Source organism: Vidua chalybeata, chromosome 1, assembly GCF_026979565.1.
Source record: "Vidua chalybeata isolate OUT-0048 chromosome 1, bVidCha1 merged haplotype, whole genome shotgun sequence".
In the NCBI taxonomy this organism is placed as follows: domain Eukaryota; kingdom Metazoa; phylum Chordata; class Aves; order Passeriformes; family Viduidae; genus Vidua; species Vidua chalybeata.
In genome coordinates, this window is record NC_071530.1 from 100,751,574 (window position 1) to 100,767,764 (window position 16,191).

A 16,191-nucleotide genomic window follows, 5' to 3' on the forward strand; every position below is an offset into this window, starting at 1 on the left:
AATCCTATCGAAATAATAGCTTGTGACTGAGTAATTAAAGCTCTGTTACAGAGCACAAGGGAACAGAATTTAGGTCGTGCAGAAATATGGCATTTCTTTCCTATTTTTTAAACTAGCAATACTTTACAACTTAGCCAACTCTCCTTTAATTAATTATTAATTAAAAATTAATAATTTCCTCAATTCTCAAGGGGAGTAGGCAAAAGCAATTTATGATGCCTCCCTCCTGCATGGAAGGAGGCAGCCAGTGGTGCAGAGTGCAAGCACAGCTCGCCTTTTTTCCCTACCCTACTGTCTACTGCTTCTGGTAGCCAAGGCAAATCATGACTGCTTTGACAGCTGCATGCACTCAGCTGAAGGCCACTTATTTAATACTTTTAGTTATTTTATAATTTTCTGTCACTTGCTGACTTTGTTATGGTGCAAAAAAAAAATACTCCAAAAACCAGAAAGCAAGGGAAGAGAAGAAATAATTTAATTTTACCAGTTAATTCAGCAAGGCAACTGATACAGCACAACAGGACAAAAGCAAAAGCAAAAGAGAATCCCCCCCTCAGAGCAAGTTTTCCACCTGCCAAATACCAAGGGACTTTTCTGATCTTTCAAGACATTTCTCCCCAAAGGAAATATCAGGAAAAATTTCTAGGTGATGAAAGACTACTTCAGGTAGAGAAGGACCTCCCAGGAACAAACAGGCCAACTCTAATGTAAATAATGAAAGCAAAAATGAGGCTTTTCTTCACTGACTTCTCTCTCCAGGTGAGTGATCCTGATGCTAAAACTATGAGGTCTAGATGGAGCAAACCCCAGTACTAATTCCTTTGGTCTGAAAATGTCTTGAGTGCTTGAATAATTGATCCTATATTGGGTTGACTATAGGACATGCTTGTGATTATGGACCTAAACTAGGTCTGAAGGAACAGGCTCTTCTCTGCATGCTTCCTTAGGTGATCTCTGGTAAGTCACCTGATTTCTCTGAATTTCACTCCCTAACTGCACAGTGAGATTTGACAATTCTGTTTATTTTTTAAGGGCATCCACCTGTTATATGCCTTGCATTGCTAGACTGAATTATACAGTGCAGGGATTCTCTTCTGCCACCTGTATTTGGAGTTTATGATGTGGCCGACAATTTTGGCTGAGACTGCTAAATGACAGTGGGATAGCAGCACTGAAAAATAACAACTTCAGAATGTTTGCTGAAGAGACAGCAAAGGAAAGCACACAGCCTGAGCTCAGGGAAGGCAGCTGAAGCCAGGCAACATGGTGAAGCCGCTCCTTCAAGACCACACCAGTTCAGCCTTAACCATGAATGTGTTTGCCATTAGAGCACTCCATCAAGATGTATCACAGCATCTGAGAAAAAAAAAAAGTACTGTCTTGCAAATAAGGCTTGAATAGAAACTCTGCTACCAGCAGGAGATGGGCACAGCCTGCAAAGAAGGAATCTGCAGGCCTGCAGAGAAGTTTGCAAGCTCTGCTGCTGCCACTGGTGCTCTCCCCTGAACCTGGACACCTCATTCACTGCAAGCTTTTGCCTCTGAAGGACCCTTCTGATAGAATTAGGGAAGTCTCCCTCTGAGATCACCTCCACCACTGAAATAAAGCATTGCTTCTCTGTAGCAAAGGCTGGTGAGGGAAATCATAACTTTTTACATTTATGCTTTCTGTTGTTTTTTCCATTCACCTTTTTTTTTTTTTTGTGGGACACAGAATGGGAAGCATGAAGACAAAATGGACGTATTACAAGAATCACCAGCGGAGATGTTACAACAGTAAAAGACAAGTCTGCACCACCAAAATGCCTCTTCTTCTTTAATATCCATTACTTAAACTGCTAGACCGTATTTTGCTATACTGCCATATGCCTTATTTCAGCTGCAGTAGGGATTAAAAGAAATTACACAGAAAATCCAGATGAATGTCAGTTTTGGTTCAGACCCTACCCCATTATTTTTACTAACCTGATCTGTGGGTGTGTAGTCATCCATGCTGACGCTGTCAATTCTTTCTAAAAAGCTAGAAGAAAAATAAACATGCACTTAGATATGTACAATACCGTCTAGTAGAAGACATTTTACTACCTTTTCTAGTTTACAGTCCTGCTGAGAAGTAAAACACAACTTGAATGGTAAAGTTAGGAGCCTGATTATTTCCATATGTTGCTCAAGGTTACATTTTATAAGCCAAACAAACACTTTACCCAGACATTTCAATACAGCGCTTTTAAAGTTACCATTATGCAGTACTCACAAGTGGTTCAAAATACAGTTAAAATGTTACAATTTTGTGAGGTCCACTAAAAAATACTATGACTAATCACAGATCATAGCATCATGTGGTTGTTAAGACTTAAAAAAGATTTTGGGATTTAATATAGAAAATGTGGCGAAGGGGTGCCTTTATTTAGTATAATGCTGATCAAGTATAATGTTATGTTAATTATGATCTCAGTAATGCTAGCAGAAATGCTTGTTGGTATATACAAAAAGCTTTGGACTGACTTGCTGCCCTCCAACACTGCAACTAAAGCACAGAAAGTGGAGGTTAATGAATCTGATTCTTTGTGTCACCAAAACTCAGTGACACACATGGAGTGAAAGAGAGACTTACAGCTGCAGGGAAGAGCAAGAGAAAAGAGAACCAGAAAATCAGTGGGGAACTACATTTTATGATTATTTAAAAGATTCTTCAAGTTTTAATTCTTTCCTAATACGTGTTAGAATGGCAGTACTTACAGACATAAAAATGTGATTTTATATTTATTGCTAAAGAGGCAGGTTCTCCTCTCTCACTTCCACCCATTTCTTAGATCTCCTGTGAGCCCAGCTGGCTCATTTTCCCCAGACTGCCTGTATAATTTAGAAGCTTTCTTGAATTTCTACATTGTTATTTGGTATTTGGCAGTGAATATCCCATTGGCTGACATATCCCACTACAGTATTATCAAGACTTCTTTATCAAAAGGCAAGTTTTCCCCAGTTTTACTTGAGTGTGCACATGGAATACGCGTCCCACTTAATTGCAGTGGGAAGGAAAGAAAAAACCAGTGAACTCTTGACTTAAAATGTAACTCACTGTTAACACAGGGGTCACACACACTGGCCAATTGAAAAAATAGCCCCCTAAAAGCTGTTTGTAATTCTCATAGCAGTTTCCCACGGATATGAACTGAAAAGAAAAAAGAAATACACTGCATATATATTTACTTAACATATTTTTCCTTTTCAAACCTCCACTGTTATAGCAGGGGAACAAAATGCAGTATCTACAGTTAGAATATCCAGCTTTTCTTTCTGGATGATCAAGATGTGATAGATAAGCACAGGGTTTAAAAAAAAAAAAAAAAAATCACTGTTTAGTACAATCCAACGGGTGCCTGTTAGCAAAACTATATGGAAGAAACTCTGAAAAAAAGCATATTTTCACAAATACTCCTTCCTTGCCAAAAGCCCTATAAATTTACGTAAGGATATAAAAGTACATTTTTATAGTCAGCTACTGTCACCATGGGAAAGCAGTTTGATTCAGGCTGAACCTTTTGGTCAGATAATTGTCATCACCCTGACTGAGCAAAATTTAACTTCAGTTATCCCACAGTTCATGCAGACATCGGAGCAGAGCGATGCATTTTAAAGTGACACACCTCTTTATCGAGAGAACTCTTGCCTCACACTGGCAGCACAGAACATGAAAAAAAGAAGGCAAATAAGCCCAAAGCAAAAATGCCTCCAGGCTGAAACTTCCTGATTAGAATAATTTTCTGCAACATGGTTGTTCTTTGTTCCAAAGTACAGACTATGTCTGACACAGAAAGGGATCGACTTAAAAGTGTGGACTGAAGTCAGTGTTTGTGCACAAATATAACCCTATCACAAACCCTGCAAAACAGTGTGAATTGGCTTTTTTGCAGAAACATGTCTTGTGAAGTACCAGAGACAATACATCTTGTCTCCACAGTACCAGGACCATTTTGGCAGAACTTATCCAAAATGGTTCAACACAGTATTAAGTGCTAACTCACAACTTTGTCACCTATACAACAAGTACTTAAGGGACATTTTTGGTTGTTAGCATTTGCATGTTTCAAACAGGCAAATCATGGTAAGGAACAGAGGAGCGAGGAGTAATGCAGTTACACTACACACAATCCATGGCAGGTTGGGAAAGAGGCAAGTCTCCTAGTTAGATATCCTACTTATGAGCTGAAGTCATCTTCCACTTCTTCTCAGTAGAAAGACCAGTTTTGAATACCCTAAACTGCAAGACCACAGCTAAGAGAGAGCCAGCTCTGACAAATATAATGTGTTTAAAAAATATCATTTGACACAGCAGCTGTACCATTTTATGCTTGTAAGGTTGCTGTCTGCATGTGAGCTGTATTAAAAGAAATGCAATGATTTACAAGGTTTTACCTGCCACCTTGCTGTAACAAGCTGGAACGGTATCATTAGCATCCAATAAATCCACATGCAGCTACTATTAGGATTGGGATAAATTTTGTAGCTTTATAGGAAATTAACCTTTTCAGTGTGTGATGGACAGGCTTCCTAAGATTTCTTCTGCAACGACATCATTAAGGGTGCAATGAGATTTCTTACACAGAGAAACACAGACAGCTACACTCTTACCTTTTCAAAAGAAAAATCAGTTCTTAAATATCCTTTATATGAACTGCTTACTTGGCTAATTAGAACAGCATCAAAAAATAGTCCTGACAGGCAAATGTACATACTGGGTACAAGAAATGGATTCCAGATGAGATAAGGAGTCAGTACTGCCTCCTTTCCACACACACTAACTTCATTCTCATTACTGTATTAAAAATGGAAAACTGAAATTACTTTTCTAAACTGCTTTCTAGAGAACGTTAACTTCATCTAATCCTAATTGTCTTGAATAATTATGTTTTAACAAAATATAGATAATTTTATATATATATATATATATATATATATATATACAGATCAGCAAATTTTGAATTTACATGACTGAAATTTCCATTTAAAGAGCTTAAAGTACAAAAAGGTCAACTGTGGCAATGCTGATGTCTCAACTCAAAGAATCAGTACGAGGAAAACATAATAACAGAAGAATGAATAAAAATGGACACCAAATATCACTTACTCTCTTTTTAGATTTTTTTTTTTCAGCTCAGGGATGTAATTATTTTCACAGAATCATGCCTTTTTACAATACTAACAGGTCTTCTATTTATCTAGCTTCTATAGAAACCCATACTCAGGATATATGTTAATTCTGCAGTGACTGTTTTGCATGCATGTGCAATGAACTTCAAATTCATACATTAAATTCAACAGTGAATAAAACAATAACATGATACAATATTTACATTTCTATTTCACAGTTGTGGTTTTACTTACAAAGGATTCAGTCAGATAACTAGTATGACATTTATGTTCTTTTTAATTTTACATAGGGTGCTTTACATTTCCTTTTTCCTTACATGGAATAGCAGAAACTAGCCTTTTCTTAAGAAATTAATTAGGCAAGGTATTGGAAGGAAGGTCTCCTCTGCTCTGTTTGGAAATGCAGCGGTTTGGTTTAGCAACAAATTAAAGCAAACTAAAATGGACCAGTAAAATTAAAAAAAAAAAATAATAAGCTACTGACATTATTATATCTATTATTAAGCTGATCTGTAGTTTTATAAATATCTTCAGTGAGTTTCCTAGGAAACTCAGCTGACACTTAGTTTGACAAGCAATCTCTAAATTTTATATTATGCAAGCTGTGAACACAAAAGTACAGGTTTTAGATGTGCCTGCCAGTGCATGTGGGAACTATCAATAAGCATTATTCTCTTTAAAAACCATGGCAATTTGAGCAGCAGTAGCAGCTATATAAGAATTTCTGAAAAAAGGATTCATAAATGCACAAATAAAGAGAAGGTAATCGTACATGAACATTCTTTTCTCACTGAATAAATCACTACATGGCTCTGTGTAGGTATTCTGACTCCACAAACAAAATGACAATTAAAAGAAAAATCGTGTCTTGAGAATAATATGATCGACAGAAAACCCATGCTATATTTGTGAGAGCGTACTTCGACATCCAAAGAATTGGAAAGATGAGGTACTAAATCACAAATCAATATAACAAACTAGGTATTTTAATAACTCTTGATCTTCAACAATTTTTATACTCTCACTCAAACATTTCAATGGCCTTACATCAAAAAATTCCCATGGAAAACAAGAAATCAAACCCATTCAAAATGCTTGTCTCTTTAAAAGGAAAAGCTATTATGGCAAATCTTTAAGGTTTTAAGTTCTCAGAGTGAAGAATCTCAAAACTATCTTCAGGTAAGTTAAGAGCTTTGCAAACATCTCATCCAGGCTCAAATAACTCTATATATGTATATGTATGCATATGGAACCATCCAGCACTAGGACTTTTAATTCCACTCTCCTTGGATATGAAGTCACAGGTGAGGCAGATACTTCACAAGAAAAACACACACCCCAAGTCTCTAGGGAGGTGAAATGGAAAATACCTTTTTTTTTTTCTTTTTAGTTTTTGCTGCTGTTCTTAGGGCCAACATCAATATTGCACTTTTTTCCCCCTTCCCCCCCTATAAATATATATATATAAATCAGCTAAGCCATTACAATCCTTTTAATATTTCCAGCAGGAAATGTATTCCAATTTCCAGTATATTTGAAACAGGAAACTGTGGATTTCTGTTTTTGAGAATAACTTAGGCTCTAAGGTTGGGCTTCAAGCAAACTCACACTATCCTGATGTATTTCTAGGTAACTGAGAAAGACATAATGAAAACAGCCTCCAGTAATATTCTAACCCCTAAAGGATTCATTTTCCCAAGTAATTTGCTGAAAATATCAGCAGAAATCCCTCAGAAGGCTTGGCAAAATTTAGCGGCTAACGATTTTCCTGCCGAATTTAAATCACCACTGTATTTTAAATACAGCTTCCACGTGCTAGAGGAGCGCTCCCCTTCTCTCCCTCCACACCACTCTGCAGCCACTTCCCACCAGGAGGCAGCGTTCGTGTGAGGGCACAGCAGGGCAGCGGGAAGAGGGAGAACCAGATCTGGTTGGGATCCACCCTGGCTCACGGCTGCTGTGCCCCAGTTTTGAAACACCCAAACCAGACAGGCGAGTGCTAAGGACGCTGCTGGAACAGAGCGCCGCCTCCAGCAGGGTTGGGACCCCACGGATCGGTGATGTGCTTGTCACACGGCTTTGGCACCCGCTCCGCGCCCCGTGTGCTCGCGGCTGTAGGAAGGCTCTGTTTCACCGCGACCCCGCTCCCCGCATCCCTCCAGCCGCGGTGACACGGGCGGTGACAGCCGGGAGGGGGCGCTCTCTGCCCGGCTCCCGCTCCTCTCCCTTCCCTTCCCTGCCCACCCCTTTCCCGGAGTGCGTCCGCAGGAGGAGGGAGGCTCTGCTGGGTCTCGCCGTGAGGTTTTTGCTCTAACACAGGTAAAACATGAATTTAGCAAAGATCTTCTGAATTCACCTTGCTTATCCCTTTTTTCAGTTTGCACTCCCGTACTTGCCCACGACCCGCCAGCCTCCCAGCAGAGCTCATGCTGCGCTGCCCGGGGCTGGCAAAGGGCTGCGTGGGGATGACCAAAAACCAGTGGGGTTTATCCACAGAAACACATCCTCACCTCCCATCTCGCCAGCAAGGAGAGCCTGCTGTGTCAGGAGATGAAAAGGTTAAACAGGACACCAAGAGGGAGAGCAAAGTACAGTCATGCCTGAAAACCGCCAGCTCCTTATCCACCCAGGGAAGTTTGAGGATCTGTGGTTCAAAGCATCTGCCCAGCCCTCTGCTCGGCCAGGGGGGATGCAGCGGCTGGAGCTGGGTCACCACCAGCCTGCTGGGGACCACGGACAAGTGAGAGGATTGTACAGCCTTTAGCAAAGCCATGTGTTTCCCTAGAGCAGCACCAGCCACTGTGCTTGCTCCAGAGGGAAAGGGGCAACAAGAGTGGGAAGGTCTCAGGCCGCCAATGGTGACACCTCTCCTGGACACCCAAGTTTGGTGCACGAGCATGACTGGGAGCGCATAACCCATCCTGTTTTGTCACTGGCCATGGCTGCTGCCCCATACTACGGCCCCAGCCATCGTGGAGTCATCAAGAGCACTGCTGTCAGGAGAGGCTTTACTGGCACCAGCCATCAATGCTCCCTTGCCACCGCACAAAGCAGGACAAGTCCAGTTTGAACCCTATTTACTGATGACAGCTTTGGCCAAGACACTAAAAGCAAAGACAGATGATGATGGCTGCAATCAAGGGCTCACACACCATTCATCAGACGACCTTCTCCTGCAAGGAGCCAGACTGCTGGTGGCAATTTGGGGCACATTTGGTGAGGAGGTAGAAAGATGGCCAAAATCTGTAGTTCTTTTGGTGTATGGGTTTGGTTAAGGGAGTTTCCTAGCAGACATCCATTTCAACCTCACTTTCTCCACTGCTAAGTATGTACTGCAGAACATCTCTAAGCTTTACAGGCTTTGGTATGTGTCCAGCTATTAATCTAAACAAATGCACAAAGAGTTCAATTGCATTAAATGTTTCAGATATATGAGTAATACTCCCCTTCTGTTTAATAAGAACAATCTCACTTTTAACTGAAAATACATGAAATAAACTAAAAAATGAATAAACAGTATTTCTTCCATAACTGCTTGCCCCCACCGGTTCCCTAAATTTGTTGAGACGCAGTGCAAATTTTGGGAAATGCATTTCTTCCTTCTAAATTTAGCAAACTAACCACTTCTTGGCTTAGCAGATGTTTTTGCTTTCCGAGCGAGAGGCCTATGGGGATCATCATTAACCCTCTTCTTAACATAAACACTGACTAAGACTTAAATCTGGAAAACTGTCATTCACACAGAAAGGTTAACAGGCTCCAGCAGAAATGAGACTCATCATCTGCAACTTCTGCCACATGGGATCTCAGAGAACAGGAAAGATGACAGGCAAAGAGAGAAAGAAGAAAGGTAATTTATTTACTTATTTTAAAAGGGACATTATTTTTCTACTGCGTGTGCTCAGACATTTTATTCCCAGGGGTGCAAGTGGTAGAGCCACTGCAAAACACAGACTAAGAATGAAGCACTGATAAAATCTGAAGCTTAGACTGGCACATGAAGACCCTCCTTCTGACCAGCTTGAATCCACTAAATCACTAAATTCAGTGTATCTTCTTCTTCCTTGTGAGTAGATAATCCTAGGTAGACAATCGTTATGTGCATATTGATACACCCATGGAGTGTTTATACAGATACAGATTTGAGTTCTGCAATGTAAAGGCTACACAGAGCACATTCTGCAGTCATAAGTGCAATTCTGAATAGAGGACCCAAAGATAAAAACCTGAAAACAGAAAGCTCATATTGTGGTATCCAGAGAGATCTGGATCCTGACTGCTTTGTGAGCTCATGTATGGCAGATTAGGATCTCTTTATCCACTGTTTGAATGAAACAACTGTTTAACATCTTCCAGCAACTACACAGACTGGTGCTGGAAAGGAAGCTAAGAATACCTGAAACATCATATGAGACACGTGGGCAGAATGCAGCTGTCCCATCAGGACCTGCAAAATGTGCCTTTTGACAGAACAACAGATCAAAACCTTGGGTTTATGTCCCACTAACTAAAGTGCATAGAAGAACTCACCTCCATCTCTTCTGGTGAACTCTTCAAAAAGAACTTGGACTTTTATGCTCAGGAAAGCTGAGCTGTGGGAAAAAGCCTTGATAATACTCAAAGCCGTAACATGCATCAGGTTTACAAGCACCAGATACATACCATAGCATTGCCAGGGGATGTAAAAAATTAACAAAGTATTTTCACTGATCTTGCAACCCTTGTTGCTTATTACAATTTTATATTGCTGTCATAATGGAAAATTGTTTCAGTGCAACTTACACATTCTGGTTGATGGTTTTGTTTTCAAAAATGGTTGCACTGTCGATAGCTTCCTAGTGTACACAATTTCACCAAGTACTGTGAGCCCTGAAGAATGCCAAATCCAGGTTAGAAACAGCAATGGTTGCTGGAAATTGAAGATCCCTTACTCTGGTGGAAGTGGTTTGGAATAATAAGTCTGTTATGGTGACTGCCAGAAAGGAAAAAACAGTTTGACTGGAGGTTTCTACAGAAGAGAAAGCAGAAAATCTCCAAATGGGAGAAACAAAAGTAAAAAAAAACAGACTGAAGAGGAAGTCACGAGAAGTTTGTGTTTACCTGTGGCACTAGTCCAAACTCAGTGCAAGAGAACTTGCTGCCAACACTTCTCAGGCCTAAAATCAAGCCAGATGATTCCAAAAAGCGGATGCTAATACTCTCTTGAAAACCCAGATGAAGAAAAGTGAATTCTTTAGGGTGGCGAAGGCTCCTGGCCAGAAAAAGCACACATGCATGTTTCTTACTGTTTTCAGACCTGTGCATTTTTGCTGACATGTAAATGAAAGGAACAGCATGTTAGAATCCTGAGCAAAATCAGAGTCTATCTGTTTGCTTTCACCTATATCATGCTTGTCAGGTGTTGACATGTCCAAAAGAATTGACATAGCTGGAGTCTGAGTGAGTGCTGGGGTTAAACAGGAGAAAGGCAGTAGCTTCAAGGATTAATATTTGAATCACAGGATCAGCTCTCCTGAGAATGTCTTGGAGGCTCCATGACATAGGCAGCATCTGGAGTTTCTACAGTTTCTGGGATTGCATCTAAAACCTGAAGTATGCCATCAGTGCAAACTAAGGAAACAGAAGAATATTTCTACGGAAAAGTCAGGAAGGCAACCAGCTTCCTGTACAGTGGAAAAAAAGAAACTCTTAGTACTGACCTTGCAGAACACCTGGTACAATTTCTTTGACCTTATTGCAGTTTTTGAAGTGTGGTGACAGATAATTTTTGTTCTGCACTCCTTAATCCTTGTCCCAGCTTTAACAGTGCACTCTCATACCTTTACCTTGTGTGAAGGACATTTTTCACTAAGGGTAAAGGTCATGCTGGACACAACTCTGTTAGTAACCCTTTGATGTGCCAGGCTGCTGTGTGGTTCACCAGCTTTTTTCTCAGAGTTACTGACATAGGATATTACCTTGTCAACATTCAAGGCAAGAAAACTTACATAACAGGGCAAAAATCAATGGCTCAGGAATTAAAGGACAGAAAGATGATGAGGACTGACATCCTTCCAGCAGCTCCTGAACATTTAACCCCCAAACACCCAACAGAACCACTTTACCCATCATTCACAGGTAGACTTGTTGCCTTCCCTTTAGCAAAGCACAGTGACGCAGCAACTGTTCAACGGGAAGGACTCAAAGCTTGCTCTTCCCAAACTTGCTCATGTCAGGCACCAGAATTTATTAGGGCTTCCCTAATTGTAGTCTAGAGCAGACAGGTTATCCTTATTCCCACGCACAACACACTCCAGAGCTATTAATGAAAAAGAGTATCAGGTAAATATCTGTATATGATCATCTGCCTTAGAAATTACCAGGTGAAAGTAATAACATCAACAGAGGTCTAACAGTACAGATAAAAATGCTAGACATAACCATTAAAGTCATAAGAAAATTCCTGTATCTTTACAAATGCTGCTGCTGAGATGTTTTCATTAAATCACCATTATCCTGCCCATTTTAGAACAGAATATATTTAACCACTGAATGTATTCAAGCAACTGGTCACACCACCTACGGCTTGGCTGAGTGATTACCTCGGGTAGCTGGAGGAAGGCATGGAGCTAAAGCAAGAAGCTTTGTTACTACAAAAATGGAAGGAGAAGAATGCAGTGACTGTATCCAACTTGCTAATAATTGGCCTAATTCCATTTAATAGATATAAGCTATTTAAACAATGGTTATAAAACTCAGTGTTAAAAACTAGCCCTACATTTGTACGTTTGAGAGGAAGTCATGTTAACAACTGCTTACTATTAATAGAGCATTTTGTGAAAAGCTGCACTCCCTGTAAGTTTCTTTACATTCCCATCAAGTTTACTTGATTTTCTACAGTGCACAGTGCATTTGTACTATTAAAACAACATACAATGAGTTGAGTTTGAGGAATGAGGAAAACAATTATGCAATAAACTGATAATGTCCTGCTTCAAGTTACTTTGAAGATTAGGTTATGCTTCTGTTTTTAATCTCTCTACCCTGTACCCAATAGGTAGTTGCCATTTCTTGGGTCTGGTTTATGAAAAGTTGGAGCAAAGGGATCTTGGCTTGTGGCTAACAGAGAATTTGACACCATGGGCAATCCTTGCTGCACCCTGTGTGGCCTCCACACTGAGATGCTGGCTGCCACCATCTATGGCCAGAGGTAGGAGAGCTTGGGAGGGAGGGGGTTGAACAGCACTGGACATGTTGCGCTGGTGCTGCAATAGAGCAGCATGGCCCAGCCAGCCTGAGGATCTGCAGGGAGCCACCTGGGAGCCTGGCAGCTGCAGCTCCTTGCAGGATTGTGGCCAACATCACCACTCCTGAGGGCATGATAGGGCTACTGTAATAGGGCCTTTACAGCTGAAAAGTCACCCTGCCACTTTCTAGGAGCTATTGCTTTGTACCATGTTCGCATCTGCAAGAAAGGACAGAAACTCGATATAAGCTACCTTACCAAAAAAATCCACCAAGGTCAGTTTTGAATCCTGGACTACTTTTAAAACTCCTAAAAACAGGCACTGAGAAGGAAGCTGAACTTCCTAATTTGTCTTTTCCATCCATACAGTTAGTGGAAAAAATGTGGAAGACTTATGCAGTAGCAGCTGGAAAAGGTTGAAAAGGAATATACAAATAAGACATAAATGTCAGAAACCCAAAGCTACATGTCAGTTCAGATCTCAAAATGTTGTCTTTTCTCTTTTTTTTCTTTTAAAGAGAAGATTAAAAATACCATTCCCAGCCTGAATGTAACCTGTGGAACTGAAAACCAGGAATCATTTGTTCTCCAAATATGGAACCGTCACTCGTGTTTATGCAATGATTTATAGCTGCCTACATATATAGGCAGGTCACCCTGCGGTCAGGCTCTGAGGGCAGGTGCAAGTTTTGTATTTTCAGGGAGAAAACTAGATGCCTTTTTATACTTTTGCTTCTTCTTTCTCACTTGAAACACAAGGATGCCTAAAACAACATACTCCCAAACAGGTTCTCTTTTCCTCACCAAACCGTGTGTACGACATGGTGGCTCAGACGCTGGGATATGTTCTGAGAAAAAGAGTGCCCAGCACTCGTCCTGGGAAGTTTCATTAAGTGACACCAGACCTAAATTGCAAAGTTACAGACAAAGCCTCGCCTCAGTGAAGGAATATCCTATTGAATAACTGTCTTTACTCAGTACCTAAAAATTGAATTTTTAGACTGACTGCATATGATTTTTAAAAATGGTCTTCCCTCCCCTAAAAAAAACTCTCTTCAAAAGGGCTTTTAATAATAAAGTGCACTGCAATTCAGTGAAAATTAATTAGGGAGTAGACATTGTATTGAAATCATCACAGAAACAGAATTAAACTACAAAGTTTTGTTGTTGTTTGTTTCTTCTACTTCCAATCAAACATGATTTCTGATCCCAAATAACAGAGCACAGGTATGGCAGCCAAATCTGCAAGCATTTATTTTAATCAAATAAGCACACTGATAATTGCTAATCTTATAATCCCTTCAAATTGTTAGTAACCTCCTGAATTCGATTACACATAATCCGGTCCTAACACCAGCTCTACAAATGCTGATCTCCTGCTCTTAACAAATGTCTGTACTGAAATGCAGTATCATGCATTAGATGTCAAAGCACTTCCTTCAGAAGAATAATAACTTTGCTTTGTGGGGCATTACTTTGTTTGGGGGTGCCATGACAAAAATTTTAAGTAAATCCAAAAAGTACAGGTTTGCAACACAACTGTGATATTTTGAAAGCAAAAGCCATTTATTATCTCAGCAGACACTGACACTTCCTCTGTTTCGCAAGACGGTTTTTTGAGAAGGTCTCAATGCAACTTATTCAAAAGGTGAAAACAAATAATACTCATATTTAAATGAGCTGTTTTTGACTATGGTTTCTAAATTTCAGTATTTTAAAAAGTATTTCTAATACCTTGAAGACCCTACAACAAATCAAGACATGTAAATAATAAACAACAACACATCTTTAGGACATATATCTTCATTTATTAGTTACGTGTTGGATTTGGGGCTGCTCTGACCTAAATTCAGGTCAACCACTGCAATGCACTTCTGAGCAGATTTGGTGTCAAAACATCATGTGGACAAAAGCCAAATCAGAGAAGCGAGAAAATGGGGATGTTTCCAACCTTTCTTAATGCCTTGTGCTTGTGTTTCTCCCCCTCTCAGCACTGAGAAATTGTATGACGGGCTCCACCACCCTTTGTAGATGTCCCGGGCCACCTCTGCTCCTCTAGAAAAGACATGGACAGCCCATGCCAGCAGGAAAGAAATGATGACCAAAATTAATCTGGAGCATAATAGAAGTGCACTGAAAAACTGCTGACCCTGTCCTCAAAACTGACACCATTTTCAAGGTGAGCATTTTTCTCACAGAAGCTACAAGTAAGAGGGAATTTTAATAACTGTAGAACAACAGTAGGTAAAATAAACACAAACAAATGGCAAGGTATTCTGACTACATGGCAATTTTGAGCTTCGCTGTACTTTTTTTATTATATCAGAATGATTAAATATTTCAGATATACAGAAGGACTAAGAAGTTCAGTGCAAGAAAAACTTTGTGATTCTACCAAGACTCATTCATAAGCATAGTTTAAAGGATTTAAGTAATCCTACTGAATGCAACAAGACCTTGGAATTCATTGGGACAGCACTCATGCTTAAAAGATCAGTAATGTGTGCAAAATTCTGGATGTCTGGAGCCTGAATGAAGGTTTTCCCCCCTCAAAGCAAATGAAGACCCCACTCTTCACTCACTGCAGTCCGACTCTAAACCCCACAGTCAGAACTATTGCCCAACACCATGTGACATCACACCATGTCTCTGTACTTAGAAAGTACAGAGGTGGCTTTTTATTCTGGGGAATGATCACAACTATGTCATTCTCCACAAGTGTAATTATCTTGCTATTAAGAGTAATCTGTAATTTTTCAAAAATCCAGCAGCTTCAGATACAGATTCTTAGCCCTCTCTTGTATCTTCCAATGCTTAGCACAGGATATAATAAATGCAAGAAAAACACCCTACCTAACAGTGGTTTTGCCCACATATGACCCAAGGGAACCACCAGTGCACATTCCACCACCAGCACTGACAGGCTCCTCTGCAACCTCCATCAAGCCACCAGGATCTAGGCAGGCTTTACCTCCTAGTATGGCACATTGTATTTTAAATACTTCTCCTCATTATAACGTGGCTGATCCTATGGGGACACTGCAAAAAAGACACAGCCTAGGTCAGTGTCCTTCCACTTTCCAGGAAGTGCCTGCTGTCTCCCTGGTGACTGCCATGGGCAGTATCATTTGCCACACCAAAACAGGGGCTGGCCCATCAGCTGAGGGGGCCCCAGGACACTCACTCCTTATACAGCAAGACCTGCATACTGATCTGTTGAAACAACTAGGAAAACTCCACGATTTGCCGTCATTAACGCCAGCTTGCCTCTTGAGAAGAACAGCCACACAAGTGCTAAGGAGGTTTTGTTAATTATGCACGCAGGATTTGCTTTCCAGTGTAATTGATTTTCTTCAGCAGTTCACCTTAAAATGTTTTCTGTTCTGGCAAGAAGTACATCATGCAATACCCATGCCCTGTTTAATTACATCGGAAGATCAAAAAAAAGACCAGAAAAGTGAATTAAGCTATAGAAGCTCAGCTCTTTAAAGCCCTACCCCACCTCTATCCTTTTATAAAGTGTTTTTAAGTTAAATTTGTTTGCTTTGAGAATCTGAATGACTGTGGTCTTTATCTTTAAATGTGACAGAAGAGAGAGGTGCTGGAAGTAGAATACAAGAGCACAGCATTGGTAATTCAACTAGACTTTTTTTGTATTTACTGTTTCAAACACAACTGTACTGATTATCACCATAAGTGTGGTAATGAGCTGGCTACAATTAAAATTTAGTAGAGATAACGTATAGACACCAATAGTCAAAGGCATGCCCATGCGTAACACTGAAAATTCAGTGCCACGAGGGATTCAAAGTCAGA

The 16,191-nt window shown here is 40.3% G+C and overlaps 1 protein-coding gene across 4 annotated transcripts in view; it reads right to left on the reverse strand.

Moving 5' to 3' along the window:
* Nucleotides 1-16,191, reverse strand: part of GNAL (G protein subunit alpha L) — a 180,613-nt gene that overhangs the window by 13,679 nt on the left and 150,743 nt on the right. For 2 of the 4 annotated variants that reach the window (XM_053947174.1, XM_053947183.1), the window contains exon 6: nucleotides 1,965-2,019. In XM_053947174.1, coding sequence (XP_053803149.1) covers nucleotides 1,965-2,019 — 55 coding nt within the window. Of the gene's footprint in view, nucleotides 1-1,964; nucleotides 2,020-4,415; nucleotides 4,563-6,197; nucleotides 6,365-6,520; nucleotides 6,540-16,191 lie in introns of those variants that run through there. The other 2 variants (XM_053947202.1, XM_053947194.1) reach the window with 2 other exon arrangements.